The sequence below is a fragment of the Petaurus breviceps genome, unplaced genomic scaffold (assembly GCF_028583685.1).
Source record: "Petaurus breviceps papuanus isolate PSGF00001 unplaced genomic scaffold, PetGlider_PUasm1.0 181, whole genome shotgun sequence".
NCBI classification, from domain to species: domain Eukaryota; kingdom Metazoa; phylum Chordata; class Mammalia; order Diprotodontia; family Petauridae; genus Petaurus; species Petaurus breviceps.
In genome coordinates, this window is record NW_027185784.1 from 5,570,116 (window position 1) to 5,594,936 (window position 24,821).

Below are 24,821 nucleotides of genomic sequence, written 5' to 3' on the forward strand. Positions count from 1 at the left end.
AACAATCTTGCTTTAATCAATCAAACATATATCATTTACCTAGTTCAGGGGAAAATGGTCAGAACCCCGAACTTCAGAGTATATAGAGGTTACAAGCAGAAGTTACAAGACAGAGAAACATTTCAGCAGACAGGCTTCCAAAACTATCCAACCATTACATACATCCATACCTAATCACAGTTACCAGAGAGAAGCATCAACATCTGGGTTTTCAAAGCCCGAGGGCTCAACAATGGCTGCCCAGAGTCTCCTCTGGTCAAGTCACACAACACTTCTCAAAGTGAGCCCCAAAACAAAGTCTCACATCAGGGATTATATAGCCTTCTCCTGGGTCAGAGAAAGTAACAACCCTCTTGACCCACTGCCTAATCACAAAGCACCAAGGTGTGGGTGTTCCTGAAAAACAAGCCTCCCATCACTGGCTCCAGGTGCACTTAATCTAGGGGCAGGGAAGAGCTTAAAAATTTACCTTCCTATAATAGGTAAATACTTAGATGTTTATTGAATTAAATTGAACAAAGGAGATTAAATTATAGACAATAATATAAAATGAAATACCACAGGGAGAACCCCAAGTCAAAAAGTAAAGTGGAATACAAATCCAAAGAGTAAACAATAGACTTTAAAGAGGATTTGGCAGGTGAATGAAGTCTTGAGTCAATGGGGAGACTTCAACAGATGGAAATTTGGGATTCTGAAGGTTAAGGGGGCAGCTCTGATGAAATCAAAGTTGAACTTGGGGAAAAGTAACAACACTTTATCCTAGCAGGAAAGACACATAGTTGCAATAACTAAGATTAAGGTTTACCACATCCCCTCATTAAATTCTTAGCCTTAGTTAGACACATTCACCTCCTCCACTGAGGCAGGAAAGCTCTGGACATGTTCAGTGAACTCTTAAGAAACTCAAACTGGAGGACAATGTGAAGTAAATGGGTGCAAAACAGATTGGGTTGGAAGGCTTTTGAATATAAAGGAATATATACTTTATTGAGGAGGCACGGAGAGGTCCTTAGTGGGTTTTGAGCACAGAGCTGAAAGATTAGTCTAAAGGAGGTAGGAATGATTGATTGGATAGGATAAAAACTAAAAGTCAGGAATAGGAGCAATAATTTCCACTCATACTATTACCAAGCATTTACTAAGCACTTATCCTGTGATGTTATGAAAAAGGAAATTGGTCAGAGGACCAGGACTGAATTCCTGTTCTGCCTGTGTGATCTTGGGTGAACTGGTTAGCCTCTCTGGGTCTTAGAAAGAAGGGATTTTACAATGGATTATCTTTAATGTCTTTTCCAGCTCTAAACTCAATGATCTTAAATATTATGCTAAAGATATCTTGGGACAAAGAGAACACCTGCTTTCTGCTGTCTGAATGGAGAGGTCCAATAAAGAATTAGATAAAATAAATAAGTTAAAAAAAGAACATAAACAGGGGTGGCCAGGTGGCTCAGTGAGTAAGATCACCGGCTCCAGTGTCGGGATGACCTGCAACGAATCCTGGGCTCTGATACTCAGCACCACACCCAGAAATAACTAGCAGTGTAACCTTGAGCAAGTTACTTAACCCCTATTGCTTAAAAAAAAAAACATAAACATTCCAGTAAACAAATACTGAGGAACAGAAGTAGTGCAGATTAATCTTAATCAAGGAAGTTTTCTTGGGAGAGATGAGTTAAGTCAACTAAAAGAAACAAACCAGAGGCAAACATCTGAAAAAGTAGAACTCCATCCTGTTAAGTGAGACAAGCAGTTACAGTGCTCCAATTCAAGACTTGCCCTGTCCCCTTTAGTAAATGATTTTTTATATTCACCTCCACTTACAAAATTTACAGCTACTCTTTCCTATAAAGTTTTTTGTTTATTTTGATTTGCTTTTAGAGAGAAGCAGCATGAAGGTAAGTGGATGGAAAGCTGGGTCAGGAATCAGGAAGACTTGAATTCAAGTTCTACCTCTGACACATGGTTGTGTGACTATGGACAAAGAGTCATTCTAACTCAATGACCCCAAGCAACTCTCTAAAACCATAAATTATAAAGTAGGTGATCTGCATTAGTAGACTGAGTTTCCTCACTGGGAATTCCCTATACCAGTAAGAACAAAGGTTCAGGGGTGGCCAGTTAGCACAGCCAGTAAGAGCACAGGCCCCAGTGTCGGGATGACCTGGGGATCAAATCTGGGCTCAGATACTTAGCACCACATCCAGAAATAACTGGCCATGTAACCTCGAGCAAGTTACTTAACCCCGATTGCTTAAAAAAAAAAAGAACACAGGTTCAGTAAAAACAAATAAAAAGTCCATTAAAAAAAAACAATAACACTAACACTAAATTCAACTACATGGAAGTAATGTTATTCACTCTAAAATGTGGCCAGATATTCTAGTTTAAAACATCTTTCGGTTTTTTCCCTTGTAAGAAAATTTAACCTGTGGTTTAATAAAATTAATCAGAAATAGGCTTACCTTTTTTAAAAACAAGTGTTAGGAGGAGAAAAGTCCATTAACACTAAACACATCAGTATACTTAAAAGCATATTTCAGATATAGTATGAAGACTTACCTCCTCCACAAAGACTTACACTGAACTCAAATCAACCACAGACAATACAATAACACCCTTAACAACCTGGAGCATTATCTGTTACTTCTACTACTTCAGTGGATTTACAACGTGCTTAAATGCTAATATTGCTTATGGTTAGAGAAATATATCATTATTTAAACTCAAAAAAGTGCATCTACATAATTATTCAAATAGAATTTTCCCCCAAACAAGAATATTTCAATTAATTTAACACTAAGACCTTTAAGAGCTTCAATCCTCTGCTTCAAAGCCTTCAATGACTTCCTGACCACAACTAGGAGGACAAGAATAAAATAAAAGATCTTTAACGGTTAAAGACCTCCAAAATCTGGCTATTGACTTATCTCACATCACTGTTCCCTTCTAGCACTCTCTGTTCTTGATAAACTAGGCTATAAACTTATAAACTAGTTGTTCTGAGAACTCATCATTCCATATTTTGACTGTTCACATGTACAAGCTATTGCCCCATGGCTAGAATGGCCTCTCCAAATCCTTATCTTTCAAAGCTTATCTCCTTCAGGATGGTCCCATTTATTGAGGTTTTCTAGTTCTTCAATTCACTTTGTACTTTACTCATCTGTATTCATACTTTATCACCCTCCTCCTACCTACAATAGAATGTGAGTTCCTTGAATGCAAAGACTTTCTTCTTTGTCACTTCAACCCCAGTGCCCATCATAATGTCTTATATTTCTTGAATTGAACAGCCTTCTATCCAAAACAGGTATAATGTAGGATCATTAAAGAAAGGTGAAAAGCAAAGTGTGTCTTGTTTGATACTGAATGATATGACAAAAAGCTGCACAAAGAATAATTTAACAGCTTATCTATCAGTTCACTACTTCAACCACTGAAACACACTGCCTTTCTGTATTACAGTTTGTTCAGTGTCCTTCCAAACCAATCATTCTTTGAAAAACTGGAAGAGGCAGCAAACAGTAAAGGCAATCTCACAGTAATTACTTAGTGTGCTTGTATACAAGTGCTATTTCCCTTCCTGTCTAAATGCATCTGATATGAAAATTACTTCCTCTTCAACTTAGAAAATGTAGCAAGTGTAATAATTTGATGAAATTTCAAAGTATATCTTAACTATATAAGAATGATTTTTTTTTCAAATTTTAAATATCTCCACACAGTCTAGGATCCTTACACAGGTCCTTGTAAGAGTTGTGCCCTAGGAAGCAGCTGGTAGATAGAGGGCTGGGTATAGATTTAGGAAGATGTGAATTCAAATCAGGTCTCAGATACCCATTTAGCTATGTAATCCTGGGCAAATCGTTTAACTTTTGCTTGCTGACATTTCCTGAATACGGGGATGATGATAATAATATTATCATCTATCTAGCACCTATCTAGCAGGGTCATTTTGTAAAAATCACCTGGCATATAGCACTATAATTTCAATTATAGTTTACTCCTTTCCCTTAAAACTTTCATGTATTGTTTCTATTGTTCGAGTGATTATTTTATAGTTTTAAATGAACAATTATTAAGACAAAAATCTTAAGTTTAAGTAAACATTTCACACTTCCAAGAACAGAAAATAATGATACAGACAAAAGTCACAAAAAGTCCTTAAATATCGTTTAAGACACAAACTTCTTCTTAACTTATCATTCTGGCCAACCACTTTACCAGTGTAAACTCACTATCAAAATCTCTAAACTAAAATTATGTCATTTGTTAAAATCTATGCTGTGCCTCACAACCATTACCAAACGCTATTAAGAAGTTTAATTTTTAAAAGCTGAAGTACAAGTATAAGTAGCTGAATCAAAGGATCCAACCTTTAAGCTGCAACTCTTGCACGGTATACAAAGGGTCGACTCCTGGGGAGTTAACAATTAATCTGATAACATTCCTGAAATTTTCTAATCCTGACTTCTTGTACAAACAGGTGTAGCCTGGTCTAACATAACTTAATATTACGAAGGAAAGCAGTCGCATGGTTACATCTCTCGGTTAAATTTTCCTCCCTTATGCTGTGACTGCTTGGTTCCGGGTCACATAAAACTCTGCAGGTGGTAACAAGTAAGGGAGAGGAGAAACTAAGCCAGCTCTCCAACAAACTCAACCACAGCCCTGCCCCAAGTCACCCGCAGGGAGATGTAGCCCAAGCCTGACAAGGCCTACACCACCACTGTGCAAAACCCTCCCCACCCCCAGAACTGCCAGCAGCCAATGTAATGAATGCTTCCGTCAACAACACACATTTCCCCCTTCCCACAGCACAACTCCTCGCTCCCAACCAGCCATCTGGGGTTGGAGTTAACCGCCGCACCACCACAACCCAAGACTTCAGGCTCAGCCGTTCCCGTCCCGTCCCGTCTCCCCCAACCCCCCCTCCGCTTCCCCGGAGCTGAGAAGTAATAGAGACTGAGTTTCCACTGCGCATGGCGGAGAAGCAAACAGCATCCATTCCCCGCCCCCCCCCCTCCCCTCCCCAGCCTTCCAGGGGAAGACAAGCACTGGGAGGGAGGGAGGGAAGAAGGAACCAGGCCCGGGTGAGAATGTAGGAGAAACTAGCCCAGTCGGAGGAGCCACAGCATTTCCTTCTTTAACCAGACCTTTCGATTGGAAACGGAAAGACCCGGGGAACTGCTTGCATTGCAACCCCAAAGCACCCAAGCATTTCTCCGAAAGAGTCCAAAGCCGGGAGGGGGCGGGGGAGTTCGACTGAGCTGGGGGTGGGGGTGCTTCCTGGCACACTTCATTCATTTCTAAGCTTCGGTCTCCCCAAATCTTTCCCATTTTGGAAGATGTTGAAGACTGCTCAAGAGGGTTAAATGAGAGTCCAGAGAAGAGGAGTCCCGCTTCTGGGGATGGGGAGCCTCCCGGGGAAAAAGAACCCCTCCCCCAGCGGCCTGAGAGTAAAGTTTGAAGGAGAGGTGAAAGGAGAGGGGGCAGGGAAGCTGGCGAGGGCATGGCCCGGAAAGGTGACACTGCCTCGGCCACCGGCACCCCCAGCCTCCCTGGTTGGGCCCTGGAGGGGAGCAGTCAGAGGCAGCGCTACCGGGACGACCCCTTCCCTCCCCTCTCCCACTCTTTTCCGGAGAGGCGGCGAATTTCGGGAAACTGACCACACATTTCTTGCCGAGGAAGCTGAAAAGCGCCTCGTTCTCTTGCGGGGTGAGGAGCAGCGAGCCCACGTTGGTGACCCTCCTCGGCGGCGGCGGCTGCTGCTGCTGCGGCTGGCTGTTGCTCATGGTAGCGGAGGCCGGCGGAGCCGGGGCCGGAGCCGGAGCCGTGTCTTCCTTGTCCTCCTCCGCCGCGGGGAGGCCGGGTGGCTGCGTGGGTCTCCCCCTCGCAGTGACAGGGGCGGGGAGGAGCGGAGTCAGAGCCGCAGCATCTCGAAGGGTTTCTGGGGGAGGGGGGACGAGGAGGAGCCGGCGCGGGCGGGGGTTGGGGGGGACCTCCCTTCGGGCTTGGTGGAAGAGAGAGGTTGCCAGGGGCTGGTGCTTTGCTGTCCGCGTCCTCCGCGACTGGCGACAGCGCTAAACTCTTGACTCCTCCGGCTCTTCCGCGGCAGCTGCAACGGCGGCGGTGGCGGCGGCGGCGGCTGCGGTGGGGGCCGCACAATCCAACATGGCAGCGGGGGCGGGCGAGACCACAGGACACGAGAGGCGGGGGTGCGCGCCGGAAATTCGCGGCTGCCCGAGTCAGAGCAACCTTTCTCCTCCTCCCCCCCTCCCCTCGTCCCAGTCCGCCCGCCCAGCCCTGCCCCTCAGGCTCCGCCTTCTCGCCTCCAAGCCCCGCCTTCCCTTCCGCCTGAGGTGGGAGTGTGGCCGGTGCGCACAGCTAGCAGCCTGCCAGCTTGGTGAGCGTGAAGGTGACGACGTGCCCCCTGGGGTCTCTTGCCTCGTGAGGTCTACCTGTTGGCCTGTGCAGCCTGCGGTCTCCAGTGGGGGCCCACCTACTGCTACAGCTTCTTGGGGACTAAAAGATCAGGAGTGGGTGGAAGGAGGAGGGGAATCCCATCTCCCTCCTGCACGCACTCACCTCTCCCTGTGCCCGAATCTCCCAGCAGGCCTTGGCCTCGCCCCCAGGAAATAGGGCTTGTTCTGGGGCTCTCGGACTGAACGCCCGCCCGTCTTGCCCCCTAAACGCCCAGCCCCCCACCCGAGCAGCGTCGCCCGAAACTGCAGGTGTCCGAGCTTTTCTCCAACTTTGTCCCAACTTCCAGGGGAGCGGAGAAATACACTAGCAGGCCGTTCGCGGCCCCCGGGAATTGCGTGAAAGCGCCCGGCCTTCATGCCCCAGCCAGCCCGGAGGGGCACCAACTTCGTGCACCTGGTGGCTTTAGCACCGCTGCACGGACCATCGCCGTGAGCCCTAGGAAGGATTCCTCCTCCTCATAAGCGGACTCGCCTCTCTCCTCCCATCCGGGAGAGGGGTCTAAGGCTTTGTTTTTTATTTAGTTCACTTAAGCAGACTCATTTGTGGGGTATTACCTGGTTTATAGCTATATGGCTGTCAGTGATTTTACTGTTCCTGCCACATAGTAGGCACTTAAATGGTGGTTGAATTAATGAAGAAATAGTTGCTGAATGCCTTGAAATAAACCTCAACAATTTTTTTTAATTGATGTTGCTTGTTTTTGTGCAATGGTAAATGCTGATATACCTGAATTATGTGTTTGGGTCAAGTCAATAAGTCAATTTATTAAATACCTGCTAAGTTCCAGGCACTGCTGTAGACATAAACGATATAAGGGCAAAAAGTAAAAATTAAAAAGCCAATCCTTGTTCCCAAGGAACTCATTCTATTGAGGGAGACAATTTGCAAACAACTGTATACCAGCGGTGTATACAGGGTATGTGAATTGGAGATAATCACTGAGGGAAAGCAGTAACATAAAGGGAGAGTGGAAAAGCTTCTGAGGAGGTAGGACTTTAGCTTAGGATTTGAAGGCAGTAAGAAGGATATGAGAAAGAATTTTTTAGTTGTGGGGGACACAGTGAAATACATGAAATTGGAGTGTCCGTGTGTGAGAAACAGCAAGGTAGTCAATGTCACTAGATCTGAGAATACGATGAGGGGAGCAGGGTGTAAGAAGATTGGAAAATTAGGGAGGGGATAAGTTAGGGTTTTAAAAGACATATAGGATTTCATATTTGATCCTAGAGGAAATAGAGAGACATTGGAGTTCATTGAATAGGGGGTGTGAAGTGGTCAGACTTACTAGGGTTTAGGAAGACTTAGCTTGAGTAGAGGATGGATTGGCATGGGGAGAGACTTGAGGCAGACAAACCAGAAGTTTCAATAAATAAAACAGTTGTCTTGGAATATAATAAGGAGCTATTACATATGTAAATACTGAGGTTGATTCATTGCTGCCTTGTTGCATCCATTGTAAATCTTTGTATGTTTATATGTATTTAATGTACCCCCATTGCCAAATACAGTGCCCGGATTATAGTACATTCTTAATAAATAATTATTGATTGATTGTTGTATCTCCATTACCCTAGAACTCTATCACCTAAAATTTTTTATTCCTCAAAGAGTCTGGTATTTGGAGACAGTTAGGTAATACATCAGATATATCACTAACTCTAGAGTCAAGGAAGACCAAAGTTCAAGTAATTAACTAGTTATGTGATACTAGGCAAGTCAAAATCTCTGCCAGTTTCCTCATCTGTAAAATGGGGATAATAAAGGCACTTACTTCTTAGTGTTGTTGTGTGGATAAAATTAAGTGATATTTGTAAAGTGCATTGCATACTTAAAGCTCTATAAAAAAAAAACTAGCTGTTATTATTCTGCACCAATAGTGAGAATGGGCATATGAAATCATGAGTAGCACAGATAAACTATTACCCATTTTCAGAATGGGGTGTTTTAGCTGCTCATAGTAAAACAAATACAGCTTAAACCCCCATCAGTTCATTCTCTACCAACACATCAGGAACCATATATTAAATAGCAAAACTTTTGTTTGGCACAAAAAAGCAAAGTCAATAACCAGGAAAAATTCTCCTTTATACAAAGAGGTAGAGTCTCCTGCAGATTGTCATACTGATGCAAGAGGTCACACTTTCCTCTAGCCACCCCTGGCCTCCTCGACTCCCAACAACTCATGATCTTTGATTTTTGAATTATATCACAGCAGGTAGCTTCCCTGTGGTAGGAGCTCCAAGTAGGCTAAGCTATTAGATTTCCCCAAAAGAGCAAGGAAAGTATCTTCAAGATTTAATGATCTTTGAGATAGTTTCCTAATAACGTATGTGAAAAAGCCCAGTAAAGGAGGAGGGTCCTTAGGTGTATATTGTGGCAAATGGGGAGGCAAGGGAGCTGCACCTAAATATATCAGTGTTGTAACCATCCAGAATATCCTTTCAATGCGAACTGGAACCACTAGATAGGCCTGAGCAAAGCCTGGTCCATCTCCCAGAAACCATATGTATTTCCCTGATGCTGGCTATATCTCCCTGCTATTCCCCTGTACTTTAATAGCTATGCATCTCTCTTTTTCCAAACCTACCCAGAAGAGCTGCTGTTGTCATCTATTGGAGTGTACTGGTAAATTTTTTAACAACAGTTCTCAAAAAAAAAAAAGTACAACATGCTTTTTAAATTTAATTTGTATCGTTAACATTTTCTTAAGTCTTGGACAAAGAATCAATTTGTTGTATTTGTCAATTTCTAAGGCTCCCTCTAGCCCCTTAAATACCCAACCAGGACATCATGAGCCTTTTCAGCTATCTCCAGCACACCCCTGTTTTGCTATCCTGTTTCTCTGAGCTGCTTCAGCCTTGGAATTCTAGGGCTTCTTCCTCAAAGAGAGTAATATAACTTTCTCTGGTGGAACTACACAAGCCTCGAACTAATCAACACATTTCAGATCTTTTGTTAGTCAGGACCACAGCTACACCTAGTCAACCTGGAGGCAAAATCTTCCCATCTCAAGATGTTTCTTTTCTAACCAGCTCACACTATGTTCCTCTAAGGAATTCCTCAGGGTATTTGTTGATACCTTTGATAATTAGGTCAGGAAGTCAATATTCTTCAATTCCTACTGTCTAGTAAGAGAGCTATGAAAATTGCCCAGAAGTTTTGATTAAGCCTTAAGTAAGCACTTAACATATTATAACCTTTACCTTAATGATTGCATTAAGTCAACACCTACATTGCATTACCTTAGTTATTAAATTAAAAATCTCCCAATCTAAAAGGCTCTATCTGATAACTATTAATCAACCACAATCAACACACTTTAAAAGAGAATTTTTAAAATGCAGAGTTGAAGTGTTTTGCTCATGTTAACTATACACAGTAAATCTAAAGAGAAAAATTTAATCTTTCTCTAAATTTTCACATAAGCAGAAAATTTCATAAATGACAGTTCAAAATCAAGGTTTGATTTAGAAATGCAGGAAGCCAGAAATGGCTTGGGAAAGCATTCATTAAACATTTTGTTTTAATTTAGCACAAACTGAATGCACTGTGCAAGACCTCTAGGAGGCAAAGAAATAGAAGACAGAGCCCTGCTTTTAAGGACCTTGCCAGGAAATATGGCTACAAATTGAACCTGTGAACTATTATATATGGGAAGTAAAGTAAATGAAAATCTGCTTGAGTCAAGGTTCTGAAAAATTTGAGGAGGGAGATTTTGCCTTTTAGAAGGAAGGAAGAAGGTTTTTATTGGATAAGTTGGTAGCTGGAAAGAACCCACACAAACCATCATTGCTATGTCTGTCTATTGAATGCTGTGCATATTAATAAACATTTACAATCTCTGCCTTGGAGGACCTTATTGTCTAGGGGAGTCGATGCTGAGACAAACCAAATTAATAAAAATAATGAATTAGAATGTTCCGACAAGAAGGGACCTTCTTGTTGCTAGCATTGTATAGCGCTTTAAGGTTCAGAAAAGGCTTCTCACATCAGCTCCATGAGGTAGGTTTTGTTATCAAGCCCAACTCAAGTACCACTTCGATAAATGTGAAATAGTTCAACAGTAGGACATAGGAATGGAAGTTGAGAGGGAGGGATGGGAGTTCATTTCAGTGATGTGATTGTAAGGCAGAAATGAGAGGGAGAACAGGGATGTATAATAGTCTGGCTTAGCTAGAACATAAAACAGGTGAAGGGTAATAGTATGATGTTAGATTGGAAAGGTAAATTTCACCCAAAACATTGAGGTCTTTGAATGCCAGGCATAGAAATTAGTTCTTTATTCATTAAGCAATAGAGACCCTAAAGTTTTAAAGTAGGCACAATCAGTGCTTTAGGAAGATTATTTGGTCAGCACCATGAGAGATTACTTGGAGATTGGAGAAGCACAAAGGCTGATTAGGAGACTAGTTTAAAACTTCTGGTGAATGGTTGGTGATGAGACCCTGAACAAGGCTCATTGCCTTTGGAATTGAGAGAAGGGGTCAAATGTGGGAGATACTAACTCTTTTTTTTTTGTCATGGACCCCTTTGGCAGTCTGTTAAAACTTCTCAGAATAATATTTCAAAATATATAAAGTAAAAAGGAAGTCAATTATATTAAAATACAGTTAGCAAAATATTAAAAAAGAAGAAACTAGTTAACAGACCCCAGATTAAGAATCCCTGTTGTAGAGATAGATTTTATAGGACTTGGCAACTGGTTGTTTGTGTGGGAGGAGAAAGAGGAAAAAGTCAAAGCAGTAGGGCAATATTTCATAATGCAATTAAATCTAGAGAGGCAGTGATAGAAAACAGAATTTTAGAACTGGAGAAAGATCTTTGAGATCTTCTAATTCCTTCCTTCCTCCCATTTTACAGAAAAGAATAGTGACATCCATCAGAGGTTATGTAATTTGTCTAAGGTTACACTGTGAATTCATGGCAAAATCAGTACTACCCCATGACTCCTCCCACAACTACTACCTTTGCCCTTTGGATAACTTAGCTAGCAAAATAAACGCAAAGGCTTTTTTGCCTCATTACAAAATTGGGGTTTCTATATGTTGACAACACAGATATGGAAATCAGAAAGCTTCAGAAATTCTTAGGAAAGGATAAGTTAATTTAAATTCCTTACATTTTTAAAAACTTGTCCTCCCCTTGTCCATCCTGATGTTTGCTTGAGTTTTTCAACGGCAACAACTCTTCTTTGACTGAGTGATTCAGAATTGCATTTTCATTAGTATTATTTAGTAGTCCTTTGCACAGAATAGGTGCTAAATAAACAATTTTTGAATAGATGAGTGAATGAATGAGTCACTTGGACCTCTAAGCCTGATAATATTACTAAATAGTTTTCAGCTGTTGTTTTATCTAGCCTGGGCCCTGGGTTCTAAGTTACATCCCAATTGGTTCTATGCTATGTTGCTTCACAGGATCTCCAAAAAGTTTTTATCTTTCCTTTATGTGTTTTCTTCTTCCATTAAAATATAAGCTTCTTGAGAGCAGGGCCTATCTTTTTTTCTTGTATTTGAATCCCCAACACTCAATATTCCTGGCACATAGTAAATGCTTGCTTAATACTTTATCTATCTATCATCTATCTATCTCTCTATCTATCTATCTATCTATCTATCTATCTATCTATCTATCTATCTGCCTATCCATTTCATCCACCAACTTTATAACACTTCATTAGTCAAAATTTTAGATTAGCTTTCATCTTCTAACATGCCAAAATAACAAAGTGTAATTCCTATTGTGATTTAGAAAACAAATTATAATGAAATCACAGGATGTGATACTTAATAGATTGAATAGTGAACAGTGGTCCTCAGTCTTTGGGGATTCATGAACCACTTGCTTCTTCAATCAGGGTTTAAAGGCCTGGGTTCATGAGAATGAGGATTCATTCTGTGCATAAAGAAGACTGTACAGATGCAGAGACAGAGACAGAGAGAGACAGAGAGAGGAGAGAGAGAGAGAGAGAGAGAGAGAGAGAGAGAGAATTTATTTCATTTTTAAGTGATATCTGAAAATGAAAATTTCACAGCTTCATTTATCAATCTGTATCACACGTTCTTTGCTTTTACACTTTTAGGAAGTTCATACCATCTGAGCTTTTAGTTCTTTCTTCTTTAGAAATAAAGAACGTTTAACTATGTTTCCTAAAATAGCCCTTCAAGTCAGTCATCATCCCTTTAAGCATTTTTTTCTCAACAATTCCTAAAGGTTTTTCACCCTTATTTAAAAACCCAAGGTATTTTAGGCTAAGTTTGGTTTGGGGTTTTTTTTCTGCCCAATCCTTCAAACTTTTTTTTTTCCTCTCCCTCTTTTCTGGACCTTTTCCAATTCAATCATCTTAAATGGGATATAACACTAATTAAGGTCTGACCAGTGTGTATATGCTGAAATTATAACTTCATGGTTCTTACATATCTTCTAGTATGGGGCATTAGTGAACATGAACATAAGAATACTTTTGTGTCTTAATATTCATGCAGGATTTAGGACTTAATATTTTATTCTGAGACCAATCACTATTATTTTTATTTGTTTAAAAAAACTTTTAGCAGGTCCTTTTTTTTTCTTCCTAGCACACTCTCCATTTGGCAAAAGACAAGAAGGCTTTCTCTCTGTTTTCTTTGGCAAGAGATTTTCTTATCTCACCGTTCTTTTCACCCAGTTAGAGGGATTGGATTTAATCCAGGAAATGAAAGGGGTTTTGTTTCTTTCCAATGAATATCTTAGACCTTGTAAGGTAGGTTAAGGAGACTGTAGAGATTTTGTTTTCATAAATATATGGTTTAAATGCATAAAGCAACAATTAAAAATCCTTCAAACATGCCTCTGGTTTAGAAGCAAGAACAGGTTTTTCTTTCAGGTACATTTCCTCCTTTCTTCTTTCTACTTTCTTGGTTTTAATAACAGCTTATTGGTAAGAACTCTGTGGTAACCCTTTATTTTATTTATTTATTTTTTAGCTCACTCTCACATCATTAGTGGAAAATGTGAAGGGAAACTTCTGCCTCACATAGACTATTTTATTTATGTATTTGGAGATAAATGCATATTTTCAGATGCTGTTTCCTGCTGTTATCACTGTACTTTTAAATTTTCTGTTGTCTCAACCCCGTTGTCCATCTTTTTTTCTTACAAAAGAGTCATTGTTTATATCCTGTTACAAGTCCCCTGAAACACTCTGTTCCCCTTGCTAATGTTTAGTACAGTACTTTAAATGTAGTGACAGCCTTCAGCTGGGGGAGTGTAAAGTAGGCCAGCTGCCCAGAGGGCACTGTCAACCGCCCCTGCTGCCATAATTGCTAGTATTGATTGATTTGGTGTTAGATTCCATGTATAAGGAGCCCCCAAATCCACAGAATCATAGGGTTTAATGTACAAAACAGGAAGAAGGCTAGTATTTTTCATCTATGCAGTCTAAAGTTCTTGTAGGTTATAAAAGTTTATGCTGTACTCTTTATTAGAACAGTCTTTGTGTACACATCACAAATAGTAGCAATTAAAAGAATTTGTCCTAGCACTCCTAGGGCATATATTGAATTCTTGCATTCTTCATCAGCAAAAATCTTGACAAACAACCCACTAGCTATTTGTCTCTTCTTTGAATTGCTTAGTAGTGGTGAGAAAGGAAGCTGCCTATTTGGGGCTTTTTCTTTTAGACATATATGCTTTCTGACTATATAAGCTTCTACAAGTCACTTCTCTCAGACTTAGTTTCTTAATATAATCATTCAACAAACATTTATTAATATTCTAGTACTCTGGCCTCTTGGACCTTACAGTCACATAGAGTGATAAAACATAAACACTGATATCTATAATGTAAAAAATTATACATAATAAGTATATTAGAATTGCAAATCAAAATAAGGGGTCCAAAGGAAAAGATTGTTACTAACGAGGGACCACAGGAGTATTCATATAAGAGGTGGCATTGAGCTGAGCTTTAAAGGATGGGTAGGAATTCAACATGCAAAGAGGAGGGAGGTTAAGACATACCAGACATATCGAACAATATGGGCAAACACATCTCTTTGAAGATGGTATGGTATAATTTTGTGTATGTGTGTGTGTGCATATTTTAGCCTATGATTTCACCAATGTAAGGGCATGCCTGACTTAGAAACACCTTCCATAATGCAGATCAGCAATAGGTCTGTGGCGTAATGTCTTAGAAACTTATATGGGGCATTGGGAGTTTAGGTGATTACCCTACATAGGGTCTGTTGACAGAAATTTATCCAGTGTATTTAGAGTAGAGTGTTCAGAGGCTAACAATATGAGGTTGGTAATGTTGGATGGTTATGGAAGACTTTGAATTTCAGGCAGAGAAAGGAAGAAAGGAAACATTTATTAAGTACCTACTATGAGCAAAATACTTTACTACTATGAGCAAAATACTTTACAGATGTTGTCTCATTTAATCTCATAACAACCCTGTGAGGTAAGTGCTATTATATCCCCATTTTACATGTGAGGCAAAGGTTAAGTGACTTGTCCAGTATCACACAGCTAGTTTCTGACTCCAGGTCCAGCCCCCTATCCACTGGACCACTTAGCTGTCTCCTTAAGAGGAGTTTGAATTTTACTTGGAAAATAATAGGAAACTGCTGAAGATCTTTGAATAGAGTAATGATATGACCACGTCTGTGCATTAGTAAAATAATTCTGGCAACTACACAGATGATGGAATGGAAAGGGGAGAAACTTATTAGGAAATGATTTCAATAGTGCAGGCAGGTGACAATGATGACCCTTATAAGAGAGTGAAGAGAGGAGGGGCTGGATGTAAAGGATATTGCAGAGGTGGAATCAACAAGACTTGATAACTGATTAGAAGTGGGATAGAAGCAAAATTCAAAAGTAATTGAAAGTTTTAAATATGTGTGACAGGGCAGATGGTCAAGCCGGGAACAATGGCATGTGACAAATCACTTAACCTTCTAGAGTTTCAGGGTCTTGATCTACCTACATCACAGGGATGGTATGAGGAAAAATGGATGTTGCATGGATCTTTGCAAAAGGATGCTGCAAATCTTAAAGCACTACATAAATGCAAGTTATTAAGTCAGGAAGAAGGCCAAGTATACATCAAAGAAGAATAAGTTGGGCTTAAGATACTGTTCAAGGTGTGGGAGGCATATGCAAATATAGATGTACTGTAGGCAGCTAGAGATAATGGATGTCTGGGGCTTATATAACTCGACTACCACTCATCTCTGTATTTGTCAGGATTACTCGGTTCAATTTGGGGTATGTATGTCAGATAATATTTGTCATTTGGCTCAAGTCCCCATCTTACCTCAGTTGAAAATTTCTAAGTGATAAACTAACTTTGTATCAAGTTGGTAGACAAGATAAGGAGCTTGCATTATAGTAGTAAAGCATTTAGCAGGGACCAAACACAATAAAAGAATAGAACAAACAATATCAGCACAAATGCTCTGGGAATTAGAATCTCATCTTTGGTGAATATTCAGGGAAAGAATGTCTAAGACACGGATATGGTGAGAACATGGCTAGTCCCTCCTTGAGTTTTTCTCTCAAAATCTTAACCTTGATAAGAGTAGATACTGTCAGAGAAGCCATACCACACAAAACACTCTCCTCATAACACTTTAGCTACTGTAGAATTTGGTTCTTGCTTGTAAAGGACTGTGTATACTGGGGGAAGTGGTCTATCACCACTAAGATGTTGCTTGTCTTCTTTTTCCTTTCCAGAGACAATTTTGTCTTAGTCCAAGTGTCCAAAATCATAATGGAATGCTTTTATGGCAGCATCAACTACTTTCTTATACCTTGTGTAGAATCAGTAATAGTCCACTAGTATAATACCCCATAGCAAACTCCTAAGTTTAAAGAATCCTGCTCTCTTCTTTATCTATATTATTTTTTGTAGATCTTCATTCTTCATTTGTTTGCCACTGAATATCCAAGAGCAAGGATGATACTATAACATTTACTTCTAGCAAGGACACACTCTCTAGAGGAAGTTCCAGACCAGGGGTGGGGAACCTGCGGTCTTGAGACCACATGTGGCCTTCTAGATCCTTAAGAATTTGTTCTGCAAAATTTGGATTCAGTCAAAAGGCTGCACTTAAGAATCTGGAAGGCCACATGTGGCCTCAAGGCTGCAGATTCCCTGCCCCTGTCTCAGACTCTTAGCTGTGTGTTGTTGTGGTCTGACTTCTTCCTTGTCATAAATCAGCATTGCCCCTTCCATGAGAATCACCAAGGTTTCTGATACATGGAGCCAATAGGATAGGTGATCTGCATTCACTTTGGTTTTCCATGGTAAATAATACATAGTTAGCAAGCACTGTCACCTACCATATACACTAGATTTGTCTGGCAGCATCCAATTTAGTTCTTGTCAGAGTATTACTAAGTGAATTAATGTCCTTCTGTGCTTGGTACTGTGCTCATGGTCTCAAAATATATCAATGAAAACACTATTTCAAAGCCAAGAGCTTCAATTAGTTAATGAGATGAGTCTCACTGTTTCTCCTCATGTGCTATAGGTATCTGATAGCCCTGACTCCTACAGAGTAAAATTGCTACCAATTTCCCTACGCTGTTTTTGGCATATAACACAAAAACCTTGTTTGTATCTTCAAAAGACGTATATTCGCAGGAGGCAGCTATCCAAGCTAGCCTTTGAAAACCTCCACACATTTCTTATCCCAACCATGGTGAAACAATTCCAGAAAGCTTCTGTTTTGGGGTGAAATTGAGAAACTTTATAGCCATTAATTTATTTTTCACAAATTCCCAATAGTAACCACTGAATCCCAGAAACGCCTTCTGCTCTAGATAATTCATTAGACATAGAAGTCATAAGGAGCTTCTTTCCTGCATGTTCTTGGACAAGTCTTGTAACTTCCCTAAACTTTACTTTTCCCATCTGTAAAATTAGGGAGTTGGACTAAATGTCTTGAGATTCTTTCCAGATGCTACTGATCTTCTAGTGGCAGTATCTTTAGTCCTGCACTTAGAGTGAATCCTCTCATTTCTGCTCCTCCCCTTATCTGCCTGATGCCTGCCTTAAGTAAAACTAGATGGTAAGTAATTTTATATGAGGGATATTACATGAGGAATTCCTGCTAGGATGGGTTATTAGACAAAAATGACTTCTAACATCTCTTCTTACTCTAACATGCTACAATTCTAATTTTCTCTAAAATTAGAAAAATTTATGTTGTTAACCAATAAGATGTCTGTCAACAATGACCCTGTTTTCGTTGCTATGCAAACTTGACTGATCTTTCTGTGGCCATATTACCACCAGTGGGATGCCAAGACCAATGTGGAGAGATAGGGCTTCTCCTTCTTTGAAAATTAGCAGCAGTTGTAAACTTCCTCCACAATTATGAGGTGATGGCCTGCCAGCATGTGACTTGCACCACCACCCTCTGTGACTAAAGGAAAGGAGCTAAAACCTGATATGTTGCATCACTTTCAAAAGTTTACTGACTCTTGCTCTAAAAACACCCTTGGCTCTCTCCAGCTCTGTTCTTTTCCTCCTTCCTCTTCCCCTTCATTCCCCTAGGAAACAGTGTGCTTTATCCCTTTATAATATCCAGGGATTCACAGTGCACATCTGTATGTTAAAGGCAATCTCATCTCACTGTCAGTTTAAGAGACCTGAAAGGAGGAGGAAAGATGATGAGAATTAATCAGGGAAGCAGCATCCCATGACTCCAGCTTTTTCTGATTACCAAAAGCTCCAGCCTGTAAGTACAGTACCAGGAAGCGGTAGCATAGCACCATGCCCAGAGAAGGCACTTAATAAATGCTTGCTGAGGGGCGGCTAGGTGGCTCAGTAATAGAGCACCAGCCCTGGAGTCAGGAGAACCTGAGTTCAAATCTGGCCTCAGACACTTAACACTTATTAGCCGTGTGACCTTGGGCAAGTCACTTAACCCCAATTGCCCTGTCCTCCCCCCTCCAAAAATAAAAGGAAAAAAATATAAATGCTTGTTTGTTTAAAGTTGATTGGACTGGATAAAAGGGCATAAAGGGCATAAAACTTTGAACATTTACAAGCTAACTAGTGATTTCCACTTCTCTTTTCTCTGCCTCCTACTCTGAGGCAAGGAAATCCCTTCTGGGTTTCCACAACCAATTCTGGCCCCATGTCTATTTTGCTGTTGAATTTTTAAAGACACTAAGGGGAACAAGGCAGTTTCCAGTAGACTTGGTCTAATAGACCACTGCTGTCAGAAAGCACTTTGTCTCAGTCATTATTCTTTCTCAATTAGACCTTACCTGCTATTGTATCCTCATCAATTAAAATTCAGTAAACACCTACCAAGTCCTTATCATGGGCCAGGGACAGTGAAAGGTAATGAGAATACCAAGACCAAAAAGAAAAAGGGAAAACAAAATAGCCCTTGCCTTCAAGGATCTTAGCTAGGGTTGATTGGGGCAAGGGCCCTGGAGGCAAAAGGTAAAATAAATACAAAATAATTTTAGATAAGGAAATCAGGAAAGGACTCATGAATTGTCCTGTGACTCAGATCTCTTGATTTTCTGATCTAAATTTCCTGCTCACCTCTTAGCTCTCTGATTTTTTTTCTTGGTACACTCATTTAGTGCCACAACTACCATAACTGCAGGCCCCAAAGAACCTAACATTTGCCCCAAACAATGGTTCTGATTATCCTGATAATGTTCCTGTCTGCCATTCCAGAATTGATTTATGTATTCAGTCATTCAGAAGCATGTAGGAAGTGCTTATTATGTGTAGAGTACTCTGCTAACCACTGAAAGGGAAACAAATATAATTAACATTTTGTCTCTGTCCTCTCTGAGTTTGACATTTAACAGGGGGCTATAACATCAAATAGAGGGATGTAACACACACACACAATATGCAATTTGTTGTTCAGTCATTTCCATTGTGTCCAACTCTTCGTGACCCCATATGGGGGGGGTTTCCTTAGCAAAGATATTGGAGTGATTTGCCATTTCCTTCTCCAGCTCATTTTACAGATGAGGAAATTAAGGGTGACTTGCCCAGGGTCACACAGCCAGTAAGTATTTGGGGCCAGATTTGAATTCACAAAGATGAGACTTCTTGACTTCAGGCCCAGCACTCCATCCACTGCATCACCTAGTGGTCCTCAAATATGCAATACTATATAATGAATATTTAAGCCCCCAAATATGCAATACTATATGATGAATATTCAATAACTAAGCCCTAGCCATAGTGTAATATAGGATATAATAAAACATAAGATACAAAGCTTTCAGAATCTCAGAATTTTAGAGTTCAGTGATATCTGGTTTAACACATATCCAAAAGGAATTCCTACTAAGATATGTTTGAAGACTTCCAGTTAGAGCAACCCCTCACTTTCCGATACAGCCTTTTCTACTTTGGGGTAGTCTACTGGCTAAAAAGTTTTTCCTTATGTCAAGCTTAAATTTGCCTCTTTGTGACTCCTATGTATGCATTGCTCTGCTTCAGAGGAAGAAAAGTTCATTTCCCACTTTTGGAGTTTGGGATGGGGGAGGGAAACAGTGATGGGTCTATGAAGGAAATTTTATTTTAGCTAATTCTTAAAGGAAGGGTAGAGATAGTAATGGGATGTGGGGGGGAGGTGTGATAAATGCAAACAATCTTCTCATCTTCCCTGCTTGGACCTTAGAAATCCTCTGGGAGGGGCAGCTAGGTGGCACAGTGAATAGAGCACCAGCCCTGGAATCAGGAGGACCTGAGTTCAAATTTGGCCTCAGACACTTGACACACTTACTAGCTGTGTGACCTTGGGCAAGTCACTTAACTTCAATTGCCCTGCCTTTCCCCCTCCAAAAAGACAAAAAAAGAAATCCTATAGGCCCAAAGAATCTCTGCAACCACATTTACTTTGTTATGTCCCAGAAATTTCATTTTTAAATACTACATCCTAATGATTAAGCTACTCCCTTTTGATTTCATATGAGCTCTTTTTTGCTTCCTAAGCAAGACATTTACTCCAAAAAAGGATCCCAAGCCTCTAGCAGGCCATGGCTACATGGATATGGTTGCTGTCTCTACTTAACTTCTTCCAAAGACTGAATGACTCAGGTCATCTGGACACTGTAGCCTTCTTTGGGGAGGCTTTGTATGCATGTTCTTCTGTTTGAGTTCCATAGGCCAAGTGATACAATATAGTAATATTATTTGTGCCACATGCCACAAGCTACAGAAAGCATCATGGGGAAGAGAAGAAATGCCACCTCCTTTTATAATCACCATGGGTGATAACCATGGGTGATAGCCATGGGCACTTACCTATTTTTTTCTGTATAGTTCAGTTTATTTGTATAGCCAGGCTTTGTTTTGTTTTGTCTTTTGCTGCCTCACAGGTAGCAACTCCATGGAAGAGTGTGTGGGTATGTGCTATAAGGTGAGAGCAATACCTCTATGGAGCTCTCAGGGACAAACACACCCAAAGCCATTCCTTAGCCTGTTATTGCTGCCTTATCTTATTACGTCTCTTGCTCTCCACCTACATCTTAAGTTATCCAAGGAGTGTGTTCTAAAATTTCCTCACAAATTACAAAAAAATACAAAGTCTCTCTCACTGATTAATTAGCTCTAAGCCTCTAACTCATTTTATAATATGGGAAAAATCTCCTTTCCCATAAGCTTCCTCTCGTCTAATAGTCTCAAACCCTGATCTTGTTGACTTAGTGAATTATCAGCGTTATTGGCTATATAGTTTATTATCAGCAAAATATAATGCAAAGATATTATCTGTATATTCATATATATGTGCTTTATGTACACACATATAAATATTTCAACAATATATTGCTTCTGAGGTTATTACCACCGTCACTTTAATCAATGACAGCAACTGCTGACTTCTCCAAAACACAGAAACCATAGTTCCATAACAATTGGGTTTTCTCAGGAAGACAGCTCAAGTCTCTTCTCCACAGAATGAGAGTTAAACTTCAGAATGTCTCTTCAATCTCTTTCAAAGATGACAGTTAATTCTTTAAGTTCCTCACAGATACTTTCTTCAGTATCAATTAGCTGTCCAAGTGCTCTCAACAAAAAATTTGTGAGTTCTCTCATATAGTGTCCTTCTGAGATGACTTTTTTTTCACAAACTGTTAGCTCCATGACAGTTAATTCACTTTGACTCCTTGAGACTCCCTTCAAGATAGCAGTCAACTGTCAGCCCCCAAGATTCTATTCCTTCTTTTTTAAAGGTATAGCAACAATATCCAAAGTCTCTGTGGAAAGGGGTTATTGAAGATGAGATTATATTTGTTTTCATCCTTTTTTGAAATCTTTTTCAGTCTTCTTTCCCCTTTTTTGACTTGCTTTACTTTACAAGGTTGAAGCACTTTAAAAGGTGAAAGTAGATATGTCTTTGTTTATAATATTTAAATATATTTCTACACATATTTCTATAAAATGAAATTTTGAACATATTTTAAAAGCAGAAGAGATACTTTGTATTTTTCTAGCACATTGATTTTTTATCACTTTAATTGAGAATTTTTTCCTTCATTAAAGTTATGGAAAATGAATATTGTTAATATTCAATGGGTTATTTATAAAGATTCAGAATTGTGCTTTCATCATATGTATAAAACTTCAGAATCATTCTCCAGGGTAATAATAACACTTACAGAATACTTTGAGATTTGCAAAGCAAATTTACAAATATGATCTCAGTTTACTCTACCCCCTTTACTACCTATTCACATTCATTAGACTATGAATTAGGAGATTTGAGTCAGAGTTCTGCTCCCATCTCTGTGGTTCAGTGGAACCTTTTTGGACTTCAGATTTCTTAATCAACAACCAGATTTAGAGACATTGATCTCTATTCCAAATGTTCATATGAACTATTTGTGCCCAATCTGTAGCAGAGCATTCCAAGCTCATATTGGTCTGATCAGTCATAATTGGATACACAGTACTTTAACCCTGGTGTAATGATGTCATTTTGATCCTCTTTAAGCATGAAGGCCATCAACTAGTAAGTGCCTACTATTTGCCAGGCACTCCACAAGGCACTAGGGAAATATTAAAAAGTGAGACAGCTCTTGGCCTCAAGGAGTTTGCAGTCTACTAGGGGAAGACAACATATTCATAGACAAGTAAAAAACAGACTATATAAAAATATGAAGTGGGTAGGGGGGTAATAACAACTGGAGGAATTGGGGAAAACCTTTTGAAGGGGATTGTACTTAAGTTGAGCCTTGAAGAGAGTTAGGGGTCCCTTGAGGTCCCAGAGGGGAGGGCAGGGCAGAACAGGGAGCACACTCCAAGCAAGGGAGTCTGTGGAAAGGTGAGAGATGAAATGCTACATTCAGTGATCAGAAAGTAGGCCATTTTGACTGGAACAGAGAGTATGTGAAGGGAATTCATGTGTACTAAGCCTGGAAAGTTAAGCAGGAGCCAGATTAAATGTCAAACAGAGGAGTTTTTATCTTAGAGGCAAGGGGGAGTTGATGGAATTTCTTGAGAAATTACATGGTCAGACCTGTGCTTTCAGAATATCAATTTGGCAGTCATGTGAAGCATGGATTGGAGAGTGGAAGGACTGGATATTTCATTGACAAAATGAAAGGACTGAACTACAGCAGTGCTTTACAAACTATGCTGCAAGGAATCCTAAAACATCCCATGTTTTTCTCTTTTAAATGAACCTTATGTTTAACAAACATTAAAATAATAATTTTAAAGGATTTGACTTTAAGGGTTCAGCAAAGTTTTGTTTAAGCTGAATGGTTCTATCATTATGAGAAAATTTTGAGAGCTGTTGAACTAAGTTGACTGTAAAGATGATCTCCAACTCTAAAATTCTGTTTAAGTTCATGCTTTTTCCAACCAGGTTACTGACTCTCACTATTATTTGTTTCTAAAAGTCAGGAGGAGCAGCTAGGAGATGCAGTGGATAGAGTACCAGGCCTGAAGTTAGGAAGATTTGAGTTCAAATCCAGCCTTAGACACTTACTAGCTGCGTGACCCTGGCAAATCACTTAACCACTATTTGCTTCAATTCCTCATCTGTGAAACTGGGCCACATGGGACAAGGAAATGGCAAACCACTCCAGCATCTTTGCTAAGAAAACTCCATAGACAAAGTCTGTGGGGGTCACAGAGAATAGTAAACAACAAGAAGTTAGAAAATAAAGTGACACATTAAAGAGATTTAAATAATATGATATTCTTCAAGCATTTATATACCCTTCAGGGAGTAGAGGAATAAATATACCTTCATGTACTATCAGGGATGGCTAGATGGAAAGAAGTGGTAAATGAAAGCACTTATCAGGAAAGTTAGTAAGAATTAGTCAGTCCACCAAGCTAAAAGCACTGCTAATAACCATTCTAGAGTAAAGAAAACTGGATAATTGATGATGCTTGTTAATTCATGGAAATCATTACTATAGTAAATAGCATTCATATATAATACTAGGTTTTCATGAGCTTTTAAATTGTTAAATTACTCATGCCTCTCAGTCTTCCCTATATAGCATTTAGCTTTATCATTTTATGGATAATTGAAAAACACAAAAAAGCTGAATGATATGGCCAGAGCCATTTAATACAACATTTCTAACTATATTCCCTTAAGACTGTCTTTCTTAAATCAAAGATAACTGGCAACTTGCTTGTATGTCACCAATTCCCTTTCTTCTTTCTTGGTATTTGCTAAAATGCCAGCATTTTTATTATTCAAATACTGCCTAACACGCTGACTGTGTGACCCTGAGGAAGTCACCTGACTTTCTGTGCTTCAGTCTCCCAGTTTTTAAAATGGGGATATGGATAGCAACTACCTTGCCAGGTTGTTTTGAGATAGCACAGATAAAAATTCTTTGAAAACCTTAAATCTATAATATTAGTTATCAGTATTATTTAAAATCTGTTCCATGCTTTTGATGCTTTTTTTTCTTTTCCTCTAAACACTTTAAAGTGCATTTGAAGACAGCAATTTAAAAATAATCATACAATGATTCTTTTATGCTGGATATCTATTACAGTGGATGGTGGAGATAGTTATAGTGGCAAACAATTTCAGGCTGAACAGGCAAGATGCTAAAAATGGTTGGAGTATTGAAATTAGGGTTTTAAAACTGGAAAAAGAAGGCTTAACTTTCCTGATGACTCGGAACCCAGAAATGAGTATGACATATCTATGCATATGCATGATGATGCCCAACATGCTTGCAGGTGATGATGTCCCTATGTTACTTCTTCCTCTTTCAATGGAGAAGGAAGTGTAGGTGGAAGTCATTTTCCATGAAACATGGTGTGCTGTCACTAGTATGACTATACCACCATCATCACCTAGGCTTTAACTTTCATT

The 24,821-nt window shown here is 39.7% G+C and overlaps 2 protein-coding genes across 3 annotated transcripts in view; both read right to left on the reverse strand.

Annotated features, from left to right (window-relative positions):
• Nucleotides 1-6,187, reverse strand: part of WASL (WASP like actin nucleation promoting factor) — a 122,173-nt gene extending 115,986 nt beyond the window's left edge. The window contains exon 1 of one of the 2 annotated variants that reach the window (XM_069087119.1): nt 5,673-6,187. In XM_069087119.1, the coding sequence (XP_068943220.1) occupies nt 5,673-5,798 (126 nt within the window). In that variant the 5' untranslated portion in view covers nt 5,799-6,187. Of the gene's footprint in view, nt 1-4,379; nt 4,675-5,672 lie in introns of those variants that run through there. The other variant, XM_069087120.1, reaches the window with a different exon arrangement.
• NDUFA5 (NADH:ubiquinone oxidoreductase subunit A5) overlaps nt 1-24,821 on the reverse strand; it is a 306,556-nt gene that overhangs the window by 246,078 nt on the left and 35,657 nt on the right. The gene's annotated exons all lie outside the window — the stretch shown is intronic.